Raw genomic sequence first — 23,490 nt, forward strand, 5'->3', positions numbered from 1 at the left:
TTTCTTTTATACCTCTATAACTAGCCAAGTGATAAGAATACACCTAAATTCTTAGAGTACAGGCCTGAATATTTATATCCTAACAGAAGGGACCTCAGGAGATCTTCTAGTCTCCCTGCTCAAAGCAGGACCAATCCCCAATTTTTGCCCCAGATCCCTAAATGGCCCCCTCAAGGATTGAACTCACAACCCTGGGTTTAGGATGCCAATGCGCAAACCACTGAGCTATCCCTCCCTTCAGGGCCTGGCAGGTCCATCTGGAGCAGCAATCGGTGGTGCATACTCAGGGACCTTCCCATGCAAGTTGGTTATTCACAGAATGGCTCAGGTCAGAGGTGGTAACAAATGGCACACAGGCAACTTGCTCTTCCCAGAAACCTCAGCTAAAGCATCATGGTTCTGACACCAAAAGGCAGCTCTCTCAGGCTGGCGTCTCTTGTGGACTATCCTGGAGTCTCACTAACTAGCACTCTGTTCCCTGTTCCTGCCTCAGTCCCTGGGGTTTACACCTGGGAAATCACTTAGGCCTGGCTGCTCCCCTAGGATCACATGGGCCTGGAAGATGACCTGGCCATTACTCCCCAAACCCAAGCCCACCCCTTCAGGCAGCTGCTCTGGAACACAAAGGAAGCTCTATATGGTTTGGCTGCCCATTGGACAAAGAAGAGTGCTCTGACCTCCACAGCCCCTCCATGGCTGCCACTGGACAGGTTCTGCATGGGTCCCATCAGTAAGGCTAAGATTGAGTCATGAGTATTTTTGGTAAAAGTCATGGACAGGTCACGGGCAATAAATAAAAATTCATGGCCCGTGATCTGTCCATGACTTTTACCCAAAATACCCATGACTAAATCTCTACTTCTGGGGCCCTGCTGCTCCAGGGGGCCCCTGATGGGGGCGGGGGGAGTGGCCTGCTCCAGTGCTGGGGGTTGAAAGCCCCCCAGCAGCTGCTCCCAAAGACTGCTCTCTGGATAGCCTCCGGGCGCCCCTGGGGCCACTGCTCCAGCCGCCCCGGGACCACTGCTGCTTGGGCAGTCCCCAGGGCACCCCCAGGACCGCTGCTCGGGAGCTTCCCAGAGCCAGCCACATAGGTCACTGTTCCAGCAGTCCCTGGAGCCAGCTGCCCGGGTTGCCCTGAAATCAGCCACACCAACCACTGTGGAAGTCACGGAGGTCCCCAAAAGTCACAGAATCCGTGACTTCTTGGACCTCCATGAAAGAATTGCAGCCGAACTCATCAGTTCCATGAGCCAAGCACTAAGAAGCCAGCCTAATCTGCGGCATATCTCCCAACATTTGCAGGGGCGGAAGTGGGACAGGTGCTGCCCCCTGGGGGTTGAGAGCAAGCCTGCCTCCTACTTACCCCACACAGTGGTGGCTCCTCTCCTGCAGGGCTTGTTGGGTTCAGCTTCCTATGAGGGGCATTGTGACCTGGTTCCTGGCACACAGGGTCACCATGCCACTCGCTCGTATGTGGCCTGGCCCCTCGATGAGGAGGGGAGCCAAGCCCAGCTAGACCTGTGAGACAGGAGCTGCTTCACCTGGGGCTGAGGGTCACAGTAGGACAGTCCTGTGAAATCCGGGACTGCTGGGAGGTCTGCTGCAGAGCATTTGGGTACAGCTACGTTGAGAGGTGTAATCCCCAGCTTGGGTAGGTGTACAGATACTAGCTCTGCTCAAGCTCACTCACTAAGAGATAGCCATATGGCCACAGCAGTACAGGCAGTGCTTGAGATAGCCCCTCAAGTGTGATCCCGTCCTCAATCCTAGCCATGTACTCAGGAAGCTAGCTTGAGCTACCATCCATGCTGCCATGGCAACATTGCTACTAACACGCTAGCATGTAGCTGTCTATCTGAGCTGGGAATTTCACCTCCAGCTGCTGTGTATATGTGCCCTGAGAGCCCTCGTGATCCAAAATAACTCATTGCACAACAGAAGTGCCTGGGCCAGCAAACCTGTCTGGGCCCTAGGAACAAAAGGGACAAAGATGGGAAGAAGAGAGGCTAGCCTCACTAAGGTGGCAGAGTTAAGGTTATGTGGGTGTCTTAACTGGGCATTGCCAGACTTCCAAGTGTTTGGGAGCTTTAGAAGTTTCACCTTAACTACAAATTTCCTGGATTTCTATTTTAAAAAGTCTCTTGATTTTATTAACTACAACATTCTTGTGTTTTCCCCTTAGTTGCTGATCCATGTTCTCAACCCTAAGTTCAGCTTCACAGCGTTTTGGTCTAGGTAAGATACATATGCATGCAGCAAGGACCTCACATTGCATGACCTCAGATTTTTGTCTGTTATTTGTAACACACACCTGTGGCTGCCTAGAACTACCTGGCTTTCCCTGTGTTGAAACCCATGACTACTTGGGATTTCATGGCAACAACGGGGCAGCACTCAGGTTCACCTGCTCTAAATGCATAGCCCCCTACCACTTGAGCTAAAGGAGATTCTCCAGTTGCTGTATAAGGCTTCTGACAGGTCTGAATGCAAACTGAGCAGTCCTGATTCTAAAGTAGAAGGCAATGGTGACAACCTCACACTAGTCAGATAAATAATAAATAATAATAATAAAAGTTAGTATTTTAAAAAGTTCCTCTAATTCCCATGTGGTTGAATAGTCCTTCTTTGGTGAATACTTTCAACCCAATACCATACAGGACTTGCTGTAGTGAATAAGGTCACTGGCCCAACTAGATTAGACCTCCGTCAGGTGGCAGGGGGCATTTCAAGCCACTCAGAGGTGCCCCCATCCCAGACACATGGCCAAGGATGCCATGAGCCACTCAGCCCCCCTCCCCCATGACAGAGGGCGGGGCCTGTGAACTGCTTGGAGCTTGGCCTAACCTGACCAGACTGTGCTTTTTGGCACTGAGAGCAGATCCTATTGCTGAGGGTGGCAGGGCTCTTGGCAGGAGCCCAATGGAGTGGATATGTGTAGTGTTTTAATCAAACCTGCAAATGTCGAACCATGGACAGCTAGGGAACAGCAGAGATGGGGGACCAGAGTCAGGAGCTGGGTGCAGAGAGGCAGGTGGGGCACCGACCCACGAGCGGGTGTAACAGGAATGATTGATGCTCATAACCATGTAATCAAGTATCAGAGGGGTAGCCATGTTAGTCTGTATCCACAAAAACAACAAGGAGTCCGGTGGCACCTTAAAGACTAACAGATTTATTTGGGCATAAGGTTTCGTGGGTAAAAAACGCCACTTCTTCAGATGCTTGGAGTGAAAATTACAGATGCAGGTATAAATATACTGAAACATGAGGAGAAGTTCTAACCTAGTGAGGAGGGCTTTAAACTAGGTTAGCTGGGGGATGGTGACCTAAGCCCAGAGGTAAGTGGGGGAGTGGGATACCAGGAGGAAATGCAAGGAGGAGGGTACAAGACGGGAAGCCTCCTGATTCATACTGAGAAAGTAGGGCAATCGGCTAGTTTTCTTAGGTGCATGTACATGAATGCAAGAAGCCTGGGAAACAAGCAGGAAGAATTGGAAGTCCTGGCACAATCAAGGAACTGTGATGTGATTGGAATAACAGAAACTTGGGTGGGGCAGTTCACATGACTGGAGCTCTGTCATGGATGGGTATAAACTGTTCAGGAAGGACAGGCATGGGCGGAAAGGTGGAGGAGTTGCATTGTATGTAAAAGAGCTGTATGATTGCTCAGAGCTCCAGTTTGAAACTGGAGAAAAGCCTGTTGAGAGTCTTTGGGTTAAGTTTAGAGGCAAGAGCAACAAGGGTGATGTCGTGGTGCGCGTGTGCTGTAGACCACCAGATCAGAAGGATGAGGTAGACGAGGCTTTCTTTGGACAACTAATTGAAGTCTCCAGATCACAGGACCTGGTTCTAATGAGGGACTTCAATCACCCTGACAACTGCTGGGAGAGCAATACAGCCACGCACAGACAATCCAGGAAGTTTTTGGAGAGTGTTGGGGACAACTTCCTGGTACAAGAGCTGGAAGAACCGACCAGGGGCTGTGCTCCTCATTACCTGTTGCTCACAAACAGGGAAGAATTAGTAGGGGAAATAGAAGTGGGTGGCAACCTAGGCAGCAGTGACCATGAGATGGTTGAGGTCAGGATCCTGACAAAAGGAAGAAAGGAGAGTAGCAAAATATGGACCCTGGACTTCAGAAAAGCAGACTCCCTTAGGGAACTGATGGGCAGGATCCCCTGGGATGCTAATATGAGGGGGAAAGGAGTCCAGGAGAGCTGGCTGTATTTTAAAGAAGCCTTATTGAGGGTGCAGGAACAAGCCATCCCGAAGTGCAGAAAGAATAGCAAATATGGCAGGCAACCAGCTTGGCTTAACAGGGAAATCTTTGGTTAGCTTAAACTCAAAAAGGAAGCTTACAAGAAGTGGAAATTTGGACAGATGACTAGGGAGGAGTATAAAAATATTGCAAGAGCATGCAGGGGTGTAATCAGGAAGGCCAAGGCACGATTGGAGTTGCAGCTAGCAAGGGATGTGAAGGGTAACAAGAAGGGTTTCTACATGTATGCAGGGAAAGTGTGGGACCCTTACTGAATGGGGGAGGCAACATAGTGACAGATGATGTGGAGTAAGCTGAAGTACTCGATGCTTTTTTTGCCTCGGTCTTCACAGACAAGATCAGCTCCCAGACTGCTGCACTGGGCAACACAGCATGGGGAGAAGGTAAGCAGCCCTTAGTGGTGAAAGAACAGGTTAAGGACTATTTAGAAAAGCTGGACATGCACAAGTCCATGGGACCAGATGCACTGCATCCAAGGGTGCTGAGGGAGTTGGCTGATCTGATTGTAGAGTCATTGGCCATTATCTTTGAAAATTTGTGGCAATCGGGGGAGGTCCCGGATGATTGGAAAAAGGCAAATATAGTGCCCATATTTTAAAAAGGAAGAAGGAACCTGGGGAACTACAGACCAGTCAGCCTTACTTCCGTCCCTGGCAAAATCATGGAGCAGGTCCTCAAGGAATCCATTTTGAAGCACTTGGAGGAGAGGAAGGTGATCAGGAACAGTCAACATGGATTCACCAAGGGCAAGTCATGCCTGACCAACCTGATTGCCTTCTATGATGAGATGACAGGAACACAATTCTAAGCAGGGCTTGTAAATACAACCAGGACCGTTCAGCCAGGTCCCTCTGGGGGGCAAGGAGCTTAGACCCCAGACTTGGGGTTCCCTGCGTTTCCCAGCCAGCCCAAAACTGAAACTCCACTCCTGCAGTCTCGCTCCTCCTCCAGCCTTTGCCCAGTTTCTCGGGTAAAGGTGTCACCTGGCCCCATCCCCCTCCTGGCTCAGGTATCGTCCCTCAAGTCAAGTCAGCCCCTGCTATTCCATCCCCCATGCAGACAGTCCCAGTAAAACTCCCCTGCAACATTCCCAGGTCAGTCCGCCCCACTCCCTGCTTCGTCACATACCCATGAAAGCTTATGCCCAAATAAATCTGTTAGTCTTTAAGGTGCCACCGGACTCCTCATAACTATGTAATGAAAGGCTGCACAGTTACACCCACCCACAAGGGGGCCACATGCAACCCCATCTCCGACATCTCCTGACTCCTCAGTTCATTCTCCTAATGCTGCTTTTGAATGGAATTCCCTAGAGTTTTAAAAAAGAAATATTGTTCCTTATGCCTTAAGTCTTTGGTGTCACCCAAATGCCCTATGCCATGCAAGGGGAACGCTCAGAGCAAAGCCTTTGCTGCCTCCATTGTGTCCCTTGATAAACTATGTATGGATCACATTTCAAAAGGGTCTAGGGAACACAGGAGACTTGAGTTGCTTTTGAAAATGGGACTTAGTCTCCTGTTACCCAGGGCTTGTATGAATTTTTTTGAGTGAGGCTCAAGCTTCCAGTACATACTGAGTCGTCAAACTCCACATGACCCCAATACCTGGCATTCTTGTTGGCATCTGCTCGCAGCATTTTCACAGCCACCAGGACAGGTTGGTTGGAGCTGACATCCAAAGCAAAATCTTTGTCCATGAACTTTTCCATCCCCTCCACTTCGCAGAGATGAACCTAGAGGGGGGCAATGGGTAGGGTTTACCTTTGCCATCTGGTTCTCTATTTCCAGAACCTGGGACTTCCTTGGGGGTCAAATCAGAGCAACTCATTCTTACCCTCAAACCTGAACTAAATCAGCCCTTTTGAAAATTCTGTTAGTGCAATTATTTTCAGTTCTAATAATTCCCATGGCTGCTTTGCCAGCTCTAGGTCCTAACAATAACAACACCTGTCAAAGAGTTACTGATTGATTTTGTTTTATTATACTACAAGCCCCTATGCACTCACCCTGGGCACTCCCTATGCCCAGAAAAACAAGGATCTTGTAGAGTGCTCTAAGCAAAAGCATGGATGACAGTAGCTGCATCTGCAAGAAAAGGCGATACAACCGTCTCAAAAGTCGACCACTGCTGCTACCTGATCCTGAGAATGCAGCCATGGAGCTAATATGACCCATAAGTTGTAAGGTGGAATAAGAAATGGTGGGAGCAGACCCGAGCCAAGACACCACCACATATGGCAGCAGCAGCATAGTCCTCTTCTGGAAACTGGATCTGACACAATGGGGCCACCTCACTCTGCAGATCTGCTCCCCAAAGTGTTACATGCCGTCTGATGTCCAAAATAAATCTTTACTGCCTGTCACTCCTGTCCGTGCCAACACAACCAAGGCTGAGTGAGCAAGAACCAGCAACAGAACTGTTTACTTATATCCAATCAGTGACAACTGCATCACCCTCCCTGAAAACAATGGGATTCCACAGCTGTCCCCATGGGCATAATTTAGTCTGAAGAACTAGTGATAATTTGGAAACGGAAAGAACCCAGCTTGACTGGAAGGGCCCAGGCTGAGTTTGCATGAGGTGTATGATCTCTGTGCTTCCCGAGCCCAAAAAGAACTCTTTTGCTAGTTTTGACAAGGCCTTGTGGGAGCTATACACTTTCAGATAGCATCGACTGTCAGTAACTCTATTGCACTGCTACATAGCTTTGTTCTGCTGAAGCAAAATGGTGTCTGTGGAACCATGTGCCTAGTACGTTCGTCTCAGCTTTCACAACATGAATTAAACACGTTTGAAATAACATCCATCTTCTGGGCTCTGTTCTATCATTGGCACAGATGTCCTGTGCTAGGGCTGTGCAATCATAGAATCATAGAATATCAGGGTTGGAAGGGACCTCAGGAGGTCATCTAGTCCAACCCCCTGCTCAAAGCAGGACCAATCCCCAATTAAATCATCCCAGCCAGGGCTTTGTCAAGCCTGACCTTCAAAACATCTAAGGAAGGAGATTCTACCACCTCCCTAGGTAACGCATTCCAGTGTTTCACCACCTTCCTAGTGAAAAAGTTTTTCCTAATATCCAACCTAAACCTCCCCCACTGCAACTTGAGACCATTACTCCTTGTCCTGTCCTCTTCTACCACTGAGAATAGTCTAGAACCATCCTCTCTGGAACCACCTCTCAGGTAGTTGAAAGCAGCTATCAAATCCCCCCTCATTCTTCTCTTCTGCAGACTAAACAATCCCAGTTCCCTCAGCCTCTCCTCATAAGTCATGTGTTCCAGACCCCTAATCATTTTTGTTGCCCTTCGCTGGACTCTCTCCAATTTATCCACATCCTTCTTGTAGTGCGGGGCCCAAAACTGGACACAGTACTCCAGATGAGGCCTCACCAATGTCGAATAGAGGGGAACGATCACGTCCCTCGATCTGCTCGCTATGCCCCTACTTATACATCCCAAAATGCCATTGGCCTTCTTGGCAACAAGGGCACACTGCTGACTCATATCCAGCTTCTCGTCCACTGTAACCCCTAGGTCCTTTTCCGCAGAACTGCTGCCTAGCCATTCGGTCCCTAGTCTGTAGCTGTGCATTGGGTTCTTCCGTCCTAAGTGCAGGACCCTGCACTTATCCTTACTGAACCTCATCAGGTTTCTTTTGGCCCAATCCTCCAATTTGTCTAGGTCCCTCTGTATCCTATCTCTGCCCTCCAGCGTATCTACCACTCCTCCCAGTTTAGTATCATCCGCAAATTTGCTGAGAGTGCAATCCACACCATCCTCCAGATCATTTATGAAGATATTGAACAAAATGCAGAGAGACTACAAAGGGAGGCCATGCAGAGAGGGGCTTCAGGCCCGGTGGTGCACAGAGGATGATGTATGTGGAGTCATCAGGCTCAAATCCCATTGCAGGACATGTAAGCAGCACACAGTTCCCAAGAAACCCAAAGAGGGATTAATTCCTATCCTAAACGTGTCCCACACACACTTTGGAGCAACATCAGCATTAGACATGGTCATAACTGTTAGAATCGCTACTCTAGGCATAAAGTGAAAGGAATGCGAGCTTGCCTTCCAAGTGAGGTCACTGGAATTGCTCTACCTCAGGCTGAGTCTGAAGGGACGTTTTCTAGTTTCCAGCAATCACAGCAATCTGTGTCAAATCAGGACAAGCACCACCCAAGGCCCCTGCTACCAGTGTTGACAGAACCACAGTCAAATCTTGAGAGCTCATTGGAAAATGGAATTTCTGTCCCTAGGGAAATTCCAAAATGTGTTTTGATCCTGAATCAGGACAAATAGTCAAAATTTTGACATATTCTAAAACATCAAAAGAACCTTATCAAAACATTTCATTGTGATCATATGAAAAATGAAACAGAACAAGGAAGTTGGAATGAAATGAAACGAGGAAGTTGAACAAAATGCCTCCTTTTAAGTTTGAATCATTTTGAAATTTTCTGATTGAAAAATCTCATCAGAATTGACACATTCCCTCAAAACATTTTGATTTTGACAAAAGTGCATTTTCCAACAGAAACCTGTTCCAGCAAAACTTTTCTGATCTGCTCTCGAAATCTTGCTTTGGCAGAAGCCGTGGAGAAAATAATTTTTGGCAAACGCGCTGGAAAATAGTGCTTTGATAGAAAAGGAAGCTATTTGGGAGAAAAAAACAAAATGATGAAGTGAAATCCTAAAGAAACTTTAGCACTATTCTCATTTTTATATTTGAAATTGAATATTCATGCTATTGCTACTGAGTATAATTAGATAATTTCACAAAAAATGTGGAATTAAATGCAACATTTTATATGAGTAAAAAATGTAACAGATTCATAGATCTTAGAATCATAGGGTTAGAAGGGACGGAAAGGGTCATCTCTTAACTCCCTGCCATGATGCAGAATTTGTTGTGTCTAAACCATCCAAGACAGACAGCTATTCAGCCTCCTTTTGAAAACTTCCAGTGAAGGAGTTTCCACAATCTCCCTAGGCAGTCTGTTCCATTGTTCTGCTGCTCTTACAGATAGGAATTTTTTCCTGAGATTTAATCTAAATCTGCTGTGCTGTAATTTGAACCCATTGCCTCTTGTCCTGCCCTTGGTAGCAAGAGAACAACTTTCTCCATCTTTATGGTAACCTTTCAAGTATCTGAAAACTAGTCATGTCCCCCCTTAATCTCCTCTTTTCCAAACTAAACATAGCCAGTTTCTTCAGCCTTTGCTCATATGACTTCCATTCCATCCCTTTGATCATCTTTGTTGCTTGCCTCTGGATCCTTTCCAGTTTCTACATCTTTTCTATATATTGGTAACCAAAATTGGACACCATACTCCAGCTGAGGCCTAACAGCATCAAGTAGAACGGTACTATCACCTCACGTGATTTGTATGCTATGTCTCTATTAATACACCCTAAAATTGCATTTGCTTTTTTTGCAACAGCTTCACATTGCTGACTCGTGTTGAGGTTGTGATCCACCACTACTCCCAGATCCTTCTCAGCAGTGCTGCTGCCAAGCCAGTTTTCCCCCATTCTGTATTTGTGCATTTGATATTTTTCCCTTAAGTGTATCACCTTACATTGGTCTTTGTTGAATCTCATTTTGTTGTCGACTGCCCAGTTCTTCAATTTACCAAGATCCCTCTCAATTTTAGCTCTATTCTCCAAAGTATTGGCAACCCTCCCCTCCCGCCCAGCTTTGTGTCATCTGCAAATTTGATCAGGATGCTTTCTATTCCTATATCCAGGTCATTAATAAAGATGTTAAACTACACTGGGCCCGGAACAGATCCCTGGGGAACCCCACTTGAGACCTCCCCCATCATTCCATTGATAGTTACTCTTTGTTTGAGGTTGTTTAACCAACTATGTATCCACTTAATGGTAGTTCTGTCGAACCTGCATTTCTCCAGCTTAGCTATCAGGATGTGACATGGGACTGTGTCAAAAGCCTTGCTAAAGCCCAGGTATATGATGTCCACCGCATTCCCCCTATCCACTAAATCAGTTACCCTGTCAAAGAAGGACATCGAGCTGGTTTGGCATGATTTGTTCTTGGTAAATCCTGCTGGCTGCTAGTGATCACCCCTTCATTCCCCAGGTATTTGCAAATTGAATGTTTCACACATTGCTCTAGTAGTTTCGCAGGGATCAAGGTCAGGCTGACTGGTCTCTAGTTCCCCGGCACGTCTTTTTTCCCCTTTTTAAAGATTGTCACTACGTTAGTCCTTCTCCAGTCTTCCAGGACATCTCTTGTCATCCAAGAGTTTGTAAATATTATTGCCAGTGGCTCATAGACTTCTTCAACTAATTCCTTCAGTACCCTCTGGCCCTGCTCATTTGAATTCATTCAAATTGGTAAGAAGATCTCTGATGTGTTCTTTACTTATCTTGATCTGCATCCCTTTCCCTTTATTGTCTATGGTAAATTTGCTAGTCATCCAGTCACATGTTATTTTTTGAGAAACAACTGAAGGCGTTGAGCAGCTCTGCCTTCCGATCATCTTCTGTTACCAGCTCAAGTTCTCCATTGAGCAGCGGACCAACACCATCCCTGATCTTTCTTTTTTGTCTGACATATTTGAAGAACCTCTTCCTGTTGTCTCTAACATTTTTTGCCAGCTGTAACTCATTCTTCGCCTTGGCTTTTCTGATTTTGCTCCTATATGCTCGTGCTATTCCCATGTATACTTCCTTGGTGACGTGCCCCTCCTGCCATATCCTGTATGTTTCCCTTTTGGTTTTTAGACAGCTGAAAAACTCCTTGTGCAGCCACACTGGCTTCCTGTGGCTCTTATCTTTCCTCTGTCCGAATAGCTTGATGTTGAGCCACTAGTATTACATCTTTTAAGAACTGCCAACCCCCTTCAACTCCTTTTCTTCCTAATTGGTCTTTCCATGGGACCTTGCTGACTATTTCTCTGAATCAGATGAAATCCACTTTTTTGAAGTCCGGTGTCCTTGTTTTGATATTCTCATGTCCTCCTTTCCATAGGATCTTGAATTCTATCAGATCATGATCACTTCCTCCCAACTTCCCAACCCCCTTCACGTTTGCAATTCATTCATCCCTGTTCATCAAAACCAGATAAAAAATGGATGACCCCTAGTTGTTTCTTCAGAAAGCTGTCGCCTACCCACTAAGAATTTGCAGGACATACTATGTTTTGCTGCAATAGTCTTCCAAGAGATATCAGGGAAGTTAAAATCCCCATACTAGGTTACGTGTGTTAGCTAATCTTGTTACCTGCTTGTAAAAGGACTCATCCACTTCCTCTTCCTGATTTGATGGTCTATAATTAAGGCTAGGAGTATGTTATGGAGGTCGTGGAAGTCACGGATTCTGTGACTTTCCATGACTTCCGTGACATTGGGGCCTCAGCAGCTCAGCCGCTGGAACAGCAGGGGACCCACCCCAGCTCACAGCCCTGCAGCGGGGGGGGAATCCCCTGGACCTCCCCAGCTCCCAGACCTCCCCAGCCCCTGCGGGCAGCGGGGGATCACCGGAGCTCCCCAGTTGCCGCCTCCAGCAGGGACCCCAGAGATCCCAGCCCCAGCCGGTGAAGGGAGGGGACCCACAGTTCCCAGTCGGTGTAAGCCATGGGGACCGTTCCCCCAGCTCGTAGCCCCACGGTCAGGGGTACCTCCCAACTCCAGCCACTGGGCAGGGGGCCACAGCGATGGAGAATCCACCACAACTCTTGGTAAGTTGTTCCAGTGGTTAATTCCTTTCACTGTTCCAATGTGTCTTATTTCTTCTTTGAATTTGTCTAACTTCTGCTTTGAACTATGGGTTCTCATTATGTTAACTAAAGTGCTGTCTGCTGTCAGAAATCTCTTCCCCATCTCAGTACTTATAGACTGGTCATGTCACTGCCTCACTTTCTCTTGGATATGCTACTAGATTACACTTCTTTAGTCTCTCAGGCCTGGTCTATAGTACGCGGTTATTTTGGAATTAGCCGAGTTACCTCGAAATAAAACTGATTCCGTCCACACGACCAAACCAGACTTTTCAATTTAAAGGGCTCTTTACTCCAATTTCTGTACTCCACCTCGACAAATGGAGTAGCGCTAAAATCGAGATCGCAGTTCCGGGTTACAGGTACTGTGGACGCAATTCGACAATATTGGCCGCTGGGAGCTATCCCAGAATGCTCCCTTGTGACCAGTCTGGACAACACTCTGAACTCCGATGCACTAGTCAGGTAGGCAGTAAAAGCCCCGGGAACTTTTGAATTTCCTGTTTGGTCACCATCAGCACAGGTGACCATCAGCACAGTCCACCATCACAGGCGATCATGTAGAGTCCACCATCACAAGAGACCACGCAGTCCCGGATTCACAGACAAGCTCCAGCATGGTCCGAACGGGAGGTACTGGATCTCATTGCATGTTGGGAAGACGAATCTGTTATGGCAGAACTATGTTCCAAAAAAAGAAACGCAAATACGTATGCTAAAGTCTCCAGGGCCATGACGGAAAGAGGCTACTCCAGGGACACAGAACAGTGTCGTACAAAAATCAAGGAGCTCAGGCAAGCATACCAAAACGCCAGGGAGGCAAACGGGCACTCTGGGTCACAGCCCCATACATGCCGCTTCTACCGTGAGCAGCATGCAATTATGGGGGGTGATGACACCACTACGCCACCACTGCCCGTGGACACCTGAAAGGGGGGAGTAGCACGGAGTGAGGAGAATGAGTTTTTGGACGATGAAGAGGAGGAGGAGGAGGATGATGACAGTGCATAGGTAGCAAGTGGGGAATCTGTTTTCACCCCAGCCAGGAACTATTCTTAACGCTGGAGCTAATAGCCTCCCCCTACTCCCAAAGCATGCTCCCGGACCATGACCCTGAAGAAGGCACTTCTGGTGATTGAGAACTTGATCGGAGCCATGTGGTGGGGAGTGGGGGGAAACCCAGCTGTGCTGGGCTGTTCATGTTTAGTTTAAAGGGCTCATCCCTGCTCAGATCCTCATTGGAGCCCCGCGGTGGGTGGGTGTGTGTATTGTGGGGGAAGGTGTTGTGTGAAGCGATCATCCCAGAGAGCCCGCAGGCTGCCTGCAAGATGAATTCTGTTGCCTGGCCACATGTGGTGGCTTACTCACACCAAAGTGGCAGGCACTTCACTATTGGAGGCAAAATGCGACCTTGTACAGAAAGAATATGTGCTGTGTACTATGAATTGCCTGTTTCACTGAGAAAGAGTGTCCCCTTTGTTCTCTAAAATGTATCTTTTAAAATACTACCCTCCCTTTTTCTCCTCCCACAGCAGGTGCAAATGTTTCAATGCAGCCCCTATCTACTCTGTCCCAGAGGCTGGTCCAGATTAGAAGGCGGAAAAAACGAACTCGGGACAACATGTTTGCCGAGCTCATGTAGTCCTCCCGCACTGATAGGGCCCAGTTGAATTAGTGGAGGCAAACAATTGCGGAGTCATAGAATCATAGAATATCAGGGTTGGAAGGGATCTCAGGAGGTCATCTAGTCCAACCCCCTGCTCAAAGCAGGACCAATCCGCAACTAAATCATCCCAGACAGGGCTTTGTCAAGCCTGACCTTAAAAACTTCGAAGGAAGGACATTCCACCACCTCCCTTGGTAATGCATTCCCGTGCTTCATCACCCTCCTAGTGAAAAACTTTTTCCTAATAAGCAATCTAAACCTCCCCCACTGCAACATGAGACCATTACTCCTCGTTCTGTCATCTGCTACCACTGAGAACAGTCTAGATCCATCCTCTTTGGAACCCCCTTTCAGGTAGTTGAAAGCAGCTATCAAATCCCCCCTCATTCTTCTTTTCCGCAGACAAAACAATCCCAGTTCCCTCAGCTTCTCCTCATAAGTCATGTGTTCCAGTCCCCTAATCATTTTTGTTGCCCTCTGCTGGACGCTTTCCAATTTTTTCACATGCTTCTTGTAGTGTGGGGCCCAAAACTGGACACAGTACTCCAGATGAGGCCTCACCAATGTCGAATAGAGGGGAACGATCACGTGCCTCGATCTGCTGGCAATGCCCCTACTTATACAGCCCAAAATGCTATTGGCCTTCTTGACAACAAGGGCACACTGTTGACTCATATCCAGCTTCTTGTCCACTGTAACCCCTAGGTCCTTTTCTGCAGAACTGCTGCCGAGCCATTCGGTCCCTAGTCTGTAGCAGAGCATGGGATTCTTCCGTCCTAAGTGCAGGACTCTGCACTTGTCCTTGTTGAACCTCATCAGATTTCTTTTGGCCCAATCCTCCAATTTGTCTAGGTCCCTCTGTATCCTATCCCTACCCTCCAGCGTATCTACCTCTCCTCCCAGTGTAGTGTCATCTGCAAACTTGCTGAGGGTGCAATCCACACCATCCTCCAGATCATTAATGAAAATATTGAACAAAACCGGCCCCAGGACCGACACTTGGGGCACTCCACTTGATACTGGCTGCCAACTAGATATGGAGCCATTGATCACTACCCGTTGAGCCCAACAATCTAGCCAGCTTTCTATCCACCTTATAGACCATTCATCCAGCCCATTTTTCTTTAACTAGCTGGCAAGAATACTGTGGGAGACCGTGTCAAAAGCTTTGCTAAAGTCAAGGAATAAGACGTCCACTGCTTTCCCCTCATCGACAGAGCCAGTTATCTCGTCAAAGAAGGCAATTAGATTAGTCAGGCATGACTTGCCCTTGGTGAATCCATGCTGACTGTTCCTGATCACTTTCCTCTCCTCTAAGTGCTTCAGAATTGATTCCTTGAGGACCTGCTCCATGATTTTTCCAGGGACTGAGGTGAGGCTGACTGGCCTGTAGTTCCCAGGATCCTCCTTCTTCCCTTTTTTAAAGATGGGCACTACATTACCTTTTTCCAGTCGTCTGGGACCTCCCCCGATCGCCATGAGTTTTCAACGATAATGGCCAATGGCTCTGCAATCACATCCGCCAACTCCTTTAGCACTCTCGGATGCAGCGCATCCAGCCCCATGGACTTGTGCTCGTCCAGCTTTTCTAAATAGTCCCGAACAACTTCTTTCTCCACAGAAGGCTGGTCACCTCCTCCCCATGCTGTGCTGCCCAGTGCAGTAGTCTGGGAGCTGACCTTGCTCGTGAAGACAGAGGCAAAAAAAGCATTGAGTCCATTAGCTTTTTCCACATCCTCTGTCACTAGGTTGCCTCCCTCATTCAGTGAGGGGCCCACACTTTCCTTGACTTTCTTCTTGTTGCTAACATACCTGAAGAAACCCTTCTTGTTACTCTTAACATCTCTTGCTAGCTGCAACTCCAGGTGTGATTTGGCCTTCCTGATTTCACTCCTGCATGCCCAAGCAATATTTTTATACTCTTCCCTGGTCATCTGTCCAATCTTCCACTTCTTGAAAGCGTCTTTTTTGTGTTTAAGATCAGCAAGGATTTCACTGTTAAGCCAAGCTGGTCACCTGCCATATTTTCTATTCTTTCTACACATCGGGATGGTTTGTCCCTGTAACCTCAATAAGGCTTCTTTAAAATACAGCCAGCTCTCCTGGACTCCTTTCCCCCTCATGTTATTCTCCCAGGGGATCCTGCCTATAAGTTCCCGGAGGGAGTCAAAGTCTGCTTTTCTGAAGTCCAGGGTCCGTATTCTGCTGCTCTCCTTTCTTCCTTTGTGTCAGGATCCTGAACTCGACCATCTCATGGTCACTGCCTCCGAGGTTCCCATCCACTTTCGCTTCCCCTACTAATTCTTCCCGGTTTGTGAGCAGCAGGTCAAGAAGACCTCTGCCCCTAGTTGGTTCCTCCAGCACTTGCACCAGGAAATTGTCCCCTACACTTTCCAAAAACTTCCTGGATTGTCTGTGCACCACTGTATTGCTCTCCCAGCAGATATCAGGGTGATTGAAGTCTCCCATGAGAACCAGGGCCTTCGATCTAGTAACTTCCGTTAGTTACCGGAAGAAAGCCTCGTCCACCTCATCCCCCTGGTCTGGGATGAGTCACGTAAAGCGTTACATGAATTCGAAGAGAGGAGGGACATGCGCGATGAGAGCAGGCAGGATGCTATGGTCAAGCTCATGGGGAAGCAAACTGACATGCTCCATTGTATGGTGGATCTAATGAGGGAAAGGCAGCAAGACCACAGACTGCCGCTGCAGCCCCTGAATAACCACCCTCTCTCCTCCCCAAGTTCCATAGCCTCCTCACCCAGACGCCCAATAACACGAGGGGGGGAGGTTACAGGGACCCACACAGTCAACCCCAGAGGATTGCACAAGCAGCAGAAAGCTGGCATATCCTAAATTTTGATTTGGTTTCTGGACTTGTCCTTCCCTCCTCCTCCACCCCCCTAAACCAGTACCCCTCCTCCCACATCTAGCTCCTGATTTCTCTCAATGTTTTGTGCAACAAATAATAAAGAATGGTTTTTAAACAATTGTGACTTTATTTCCTTTCATATATATACAGGGGGTGGGTAACTTTAAGAGAAACAAACACAACTGTCACACCGTACCCTGGCCAGGCATGAAACTGGCTTTCAAAGCTTCTCTGATGTGCAGCACGCCCTGCTGCGCTCTTCTAATCGCCCCGTTGTCTGGCTGTGTGAAACTGGCCACCAGTCGAGTTGCCTCCATCTCCCACCCCTCCATAAATATCTCCCCTTACTCTCAGGGATATTGTGGAGCACACAACAAGCAGCAATTACAATTGGAATATTGGTTGTGCTGAGACCTAACTGAGTCAGTAAACTGCGCCAGCGCGCTTTCAAACGTCCCAACGCACATTCTATCACCATTCTGCACTTGCTCAGCCTATAGTTGAACTGCTCTTTACTACTGTCCAGGGTGCCTGGGTACAGCTTCATGAGCCATGGCATTAAGGGCCAGGCTGTGTCCCCGAGAATAACTATAGGCATTTCAACATCCCCAACAGTAATTTTCTGGTCAGGGAAGTAAGTCCCTTCCTGCAGCTGTTCAAACAGACCAGAGTTCCTGAAGATGCGAGCGTCATGCACCTTTCCCAGCCATCCCACGTTGATGTCGGTGAAACGTCCCTTGTGATCCACCAGTGCTTGCAGCACTTTTGAAAAGTACCCCTTGCGGTTTATGTACTCGCCGGCTTGGTGCTCCGGTGCCAAGATAGGGATATGGGTTCCGTCTTTGGCCCCACCACAGTTAGGGAATCCCATTGCAGCAAAGCCATCCGCTATGACCTGCACATTTCCCAAAGTCACTACCCTTGATAGCAGCTGGTCAATCATTGCATTGGCTACTTGCAGCACAGCAACCCCCACAGTATATTTGCCCACTCCAAACTGGTTCCCGACTGACTGGTAGCTGTCGGGCATTGCAAGCTTCCACAGGGCAATGGCCACTCGCATCTCAACTGTGAGGGCTGCTCTCATTTTGATGTCTTTGTGCTTCTGGGCAGGGGACGGCAAGTCACAAAGTTTCATGAAAGTGGCCCTATGCATACGAAAGTTTCTCAGCCACTGGAAATCATCCCATACCTGCAACACTATGCGGTCCCACCAGTCTGTGCTTGTTTCCCAGGCCCAGAATCGGCGTTCCACGGCACGAACATGGCCCAACACCACCATGATCTCCCAATCACCACATGCCGTGCCGTCTGTGGCCATGTCCTCATCATTACCATAATCGCATTGTCGTCGCTTCCTCGCCCGGTTTTGCACATACTGCTGGATAATGCGCGAGGTATTTACAATGGTCAAAACTGCAGCAGAGATCTGATCAGGCTCCATGGCTATGGCGCCTGCACGGGTAATCCTGGAAAAAGGGCGCGAAACATAGGAGAGCAGAGTGGCAGCGGAAGCTGTGCTGTTCAGTTCACGGTAGCCGAACAAAGGCTGAAAATGGTTGTCTTCTGTAGCTTTCATGGAGGTGGGAGCCCAGGACAGACAGCATGGAGAAGCTTGGAAGCGCGGCAATAGCGGGAGAGCAGAGTTGGCAGCAGAAGCTGTGCTGTTCGGTTCACGATGGCTGAGCAGAGTTGGCAGCAGAAGCATTCGATGAGGAAGAGAAAGAGTAGATAGTAGAGATTATATAGGAAGATGAGTGGAAATGAGAGGTGGAATCATAGTAGCAGGAGAGCAGTGGTGCACCACCTGCTGAAAGCAGTATGGCGTCTGCACGCCAAAAAGGCGCGAAATGATTGTCTGCCGTAGCTTTCTGATGACGCACACCCAGAAACACCCGCGAGAATGTTTTTGCCCCAACATACACTGGGAGTTTAACCCAGAATTCCAATGGGCGGCAGGGACTGTGGGATAGCTACCCACAGCGCACCGCTCCGACATTCGATGCTAGCCTTGGTACTGTGGACGCACTCTGCCAAATTCACGCGCTTTAGTGGGGACACAGAAGATCGAATGTATAAAATAGCTTCCAAAAATTCGAATAGAATAATTTTTTTGAAATAATTTCGTACTGTAGACATACCCTCAGTGTAAAGCATGAAGAGTTAACAGTTTTCTGCCAAAGGATGTTTATTCACCTCTCTCTGTGGGTCCACATGTAATTTAAGGATTGTAGGTTAATGCAATGGGAGTCATTGACATACCAAGTTGGGGGAGGGGAGGGATGTGAAGTCAGCGGGAAGGCAGCACACTGGAGAGCAAGCTACAGGGGTTATCATGATTCATGGTACAAACAATGAACTTTGGGGATATAATTAGAAGGCAAAGGCAACACCCCTTTATCCTGCACCTAGGAAATAATTGGGCAGCACATTTTACAGTCATGGGCATTTGTTCAGCACTTACTTACAGGGACAAATACCACCTTTTGAACAACAATACATCACTTCCTGCAGCATCAAGCTGGGCCCTGGAGATCCCCCATCCCAGGTACTGACTGAGGCTCATTCAGCTTAGCTTTCAAGAAACAACCCCACCAGACCCCAAAGTGGTTCTGCTGCAGGCTACCTGCATACAGCAGGTGACTCACCAGAGATCCCTTTATCTCCTTCAGCACCCCCAGGGTGTATTTTTCTCTGGTGGTGGAAGAACACTGTTGTCATTGGCTGTGTTCCAGCAGGACTCTGGTCCATCCTAACAACTGCACAAAGGAGCAGACAGGACTTGGAGAGAACGTAAGAGCCCATGACAAGACACTCACCTCCCCAAACTGGCCTTCTCCAAGCTTCTCCTTGAAGGTTAGCAGTTTCCTAGGGAACTCTTCCACAGCTACATCCTTGCCAGAGAGCAGGTCCATAGTGATGGCAGGCACAGAGTAGGTGTTGCTGCCTGTAACCCCCTGCAGATTCACAATGTCAGCCTCCGCGTAATGGGGGACTCCCTCAGGGCCACTTGGCTGGGCGGGTTTGAGGACTCCACTGCAGCCTGGGAAGAAAAGAGCACAAGAGCACCTCAGATACTCAGCACTTTTCCCCTGGAGCCCAAGTCACATAGAGAATGCTCTGGGCCATCTGCTTTCCCAGATGCCAGGTGAGGACAGACCAGGCTTTGGGGGAGCTTAAAGGGGTCTGAGACCTGTACAGTCTTCTCAGCTCCCTGAAACTTCACTCCAAGTTTCCAGGTCCGGTTATGATTGGTGCCATGGTGACAAGGGGAGAGAGGGGAAGCCAGTAGCATCCTCATCCAGAACTTGTGCCTCGTGTTCAGAAGGCATCAGCAAACTCTTCAAATCCATGGCTGGGAGCAGTTCTAATTGTTCCTTCCCATGCAACTGACTTTGCATTTGTCAATATTAAATTTCAGTCTGACATCATGCTGCCCATTCCCCCAGCCTGGTTAAATCCCTGGGAAGTTCCTCCTCCAGTCCTGGCTAATCTGAAAAGGGGCAGTGTGGGCTAGCAGACAGGACACTGTGATGCAGGAAACATGTTCTATGCCTGGCTCTGCTGCTGGGTGATCTTGGGAGAGTCACTGCCCTACTCTGTGCCTCAGTTTCCCCAAGTGTAAAATGAAGATAATGAATGATACTGAACTGCTTGGTAAAATGCTTTGAGGTCTCCAGATGGAAAGTCCTAGCCAAGAGCTATGTATTACCATTAAATAATTTTATCATTTGCACAGTTTTGCCACTTCACTTTTCCAGATCTTTGATAAACAGGTAACTAACCAACACAGCACAAATGTCAAATTCCATATTAAGTTGAAATACTTGCAGTCTGAACTGTCTTAGTCACAGACTTATTTCACTAAAAACAGACTGCACATGGCAAGGGCAAATTCAAATTTTGTAATGAAATAAAATACACAGCTCATCTTAACATGGCTCAGGGAGACTGGGCCTAGGACTGGGATAGGGGACTGGGACCTCGAGGCTGTTGGTTCAAATTTACCCCATGTTGGTATTGGTCTAAAGTCACTCCCACTGGGATGGCTGTCGTGTGATGCGATTCCCATGTGATGTGAAATGGTTTCACTCCATTTCCCAGTGGATGCATGACTAGTCCTGGTTGAAATGTTTCTGTCTAAACTGTTGATGTAATCCAACCAAAAAGACCACCCTATAGAGGAGGCACACTCAACAACAACTCCCATGAGGCACTACAGCAGTATTTTGAAGCCAAAATGTTTTGGCTGAAATTTTTCAATTTTTGAGTTTGCACAGAAAAAAATACACATTTTCTGCAAAGGAACTTTTTTGTTTATACAACTATACACATGACCCTAAAAATGGCTCCACCACAAGTGTCAGTGTGAGCACGTGCTCCTTGCTAGCAGATCAAGGATGGAGTGAGACTGAATGCCACTACTACCCCCGACTGAATGCCTCCGGAGCAGGCATAGCAGGGTATTGCAGGAGCACTCTGCTACTCATTGTTTGCTCAAACAAGGCTGTGTTAGCCATAGAACTTGCTTGTTAATTCTCACCTGCCTCTTCGTCTCCTGGGGCAAACTCTGGCAGTTTGCGGATCAACCGCGAGGGCTCCTGGTAGTCTGGGCCCAGGGGGAAGATACGATCATAGGTGGAGTTGGACTCCTGCTCACTGGACGAGGAGGAGTGGTTGTGGTTGAACATACTGGATTCGCTAGGCAGGGAGAGGCTGACGGTCATTTCATCGTCCAGCATCCGACGAGACGCCTGAGAGATGGGGACGCAGAAGGAGAAAGTACAGGGACACAGCAAAGGACATTCCTCACTCTGGACAAACAGTGGACCAAAGCAGCAAGACAAATCATGTGGGCCAAAAGGTCCTGTTTGGCAGCCCTGCCTGGTTAACCTTCCTGTTAACCAGGCAGGGTTGCCGAATCCAGGGGCGGCTGGGGAACAGTCCCCTGAACCATGGGGCGGGGGGAAGGGGAGAGGAGGAGGGAGTTGCCAGGGGACCCCACGAGGAAGGAGGCACCCAGGGCCCAGGCCCCAGCCCAAGCCTGAATGTCTACACAACAATTTTACAGCCATGAACCCCATGTCCTGCAAGCCCAAGTCAGCTGATCTGGGCCAGCTGTGGCCATGTCATGGGTCTTTTATTCCAGTGTAGAAGCACCCTCAGTGGCTAGATGAAATCAGTCTGCACAAGCAGGTCCATGCGCTTGACTGTGAGCTTCAGGGGGGATGCATGTGGTGCACATCCCCAGCTAGGCCTCACCCTGAACAAACTCCATTACTGTCAGGGCTGTGCTGACGTCACCAGAGGGGCTGATGTGCAGCTGCAAGACTGAACCTAGTACTGGCAGAGCCCTTACAAAGAAGCCTCCAGGATCTGCTCACCTTCTCCAGCATCTTTTGCCAGAACTGCCTCCACAGGATGATGACAATGATGGCCACCAGGATGAAGATGATTGCCACCAGGCAGCCAATCAGGATGCGTGTGTTGCTGTCATCCACCTTGAGGGTTGGATCTGTCAGCAGACAGGAGAGAGCAGAAGTCGGTGATGTTGGGAGGCTGGGTTTAACTTGGGTTCTCATTGGAAACATAGATCTCAGTCACTGGCAAGTCTGTTCGGCTGTTACTTCCGGGCTCACCATCCCTACAGGGGCAATGATGAGTTTACCGCTGTCCACAGCCAGAAGCAGTGCATAACTGCACCACCCCAAAGTACTCTGCACTTCACTGCGTCCTTGGTTCCCTGTTTGCCAGCCTATCCTTGCCAGGAGCAGACAACAGCAGCACAGCTCTGTTGACCAGCATCCTGGGGGTTACCGCCAATGCTTTGTCCATTTTCCATCCCTCTGTGCAAGAGGAGGCACAGCTGGGTGGAGCCTGCTCTCCGCCCTGTACATTGACTGGGGATGTGCGTGCAGGGATGCATAGGGCCAGAGAGAGTCCTGCCCTCTGGGAGGCACTTCTGTGCTGGCCCCTGCTGCACTAGTGCTGCTCATTCCTTCTGTGGCCATGGAGCCTGGGACACGCAGGATTGCGAGACTGTAACTAACAATTCGAGACTCCCCATCACCACACTCATGTGACTCTCTCACATGGTCAAAGCCCAGGGTACACACTGCTCTTCATTTTGCAGCCACAACCCTGGACTCTGTAACATCCTGACATAACAGACTAGAAAGTCTGTGAAAGCTTCATTTTAACGAAAAGGGAGGCAATTAATGAACTGACTATGGAAATAACTGCACTGACTGTGCCTTTATCCCCTGTGCTATTCGTGTTGATATTACATTCGTTGCTTCAGACTGTTCCCACATCTTTATTGTTCAACGTGCCACTGCATTAACACCACATAAGTGCAGCGCAGAGGGTGTCTGAAGAAGAGCTGGAAGCAGAATGGGTTGAAACCCAGAACTTCTGTTCTGCAGGAAAATTTGACATTCAAAAAAAAAAATTATAAACAGAAGTTGAAATGAGATTATATATAAAGAGTAGAAAAGTTGAAAATGTTTTGACTATTATGATGCCATGTCATAATAGGTCATTTGCAATATTGTTGTAGCAGCTGCGTTAGTCCCAGGAAATGAGAGAGACAAAGGGATGAGATAAGAGGAGGTTACTTACATGTAACTGGAGGTTCTTCGAGATGTGCGGTCCCTATCTGTATTCCAAATGTGGGTGCGCATGCGCGCCATGCACCAGAGCTGGAAGCTTTTCTTAGCAGTGTCCATTGACCCACATGTTCATCGTGCATCCCTTTGTGCTCACAGACGAGGGTCTAAGAGGCCATGCAGGTCGACGCCCCTCCAGTGACCCTATTAGCTCTGAGTAGTCCAGTCCACAGCAGAGGGGATGGAGGGTGGGTATTGGAACACAAATTGGGACCACACATCCCAAAGAACCTCCAATTACAGGTAAGTAACCTCCTC

General features: G+C 48.3%; 1 protein-coding gene across 1 annotated transcript in view; it reads right to left on the reverse strand.

The window, feature by feature from the left end:
• The window catches only part of DDR2 (discoidin domain receptor tyrosine kinase 2), a 152,891-nt gene that overhangs the window by 17,119 nt on the left and 112,282 nt on the right, over positions 1-23,490 (reverse strand). Inside the window, exons 10-13 of the mRNA XM_074960831.1 lie at positions 21,949-22,079; positions 21,108-21,318; positions 19,384-19,607; positions 5,884-6,011 (exon numbers count right to left, since the gene is read on the reverse strand). Coding sequence (XP_074816932.1) covers positions 5,884-6,011; positions 19,384-19,607; positions 21,108-21,318; positions 21,949-22,079 — 694 coding nt within the window. The remainder of the gene's footprint in view (positions 1-5,883; positions 6,012-19,383; positions 19,608-21,107; positions 21,319-21,948; positions 22,080-23,490) is intronic.

Source organism: Natator depressus, chromosome 8 (genome assembly GCF_965152275.1).
Source record: "Natator depressus isolate rNatDep1 chromosome 8, rNatDep2.hap1, whole genome shotgun sequence".
NCBI classification, from domain to species: domain Eukaryota; kingdom Metazoa; phylum Chordata; order Testudines; family Cheloniidae; genus Natator; species Natator depressus.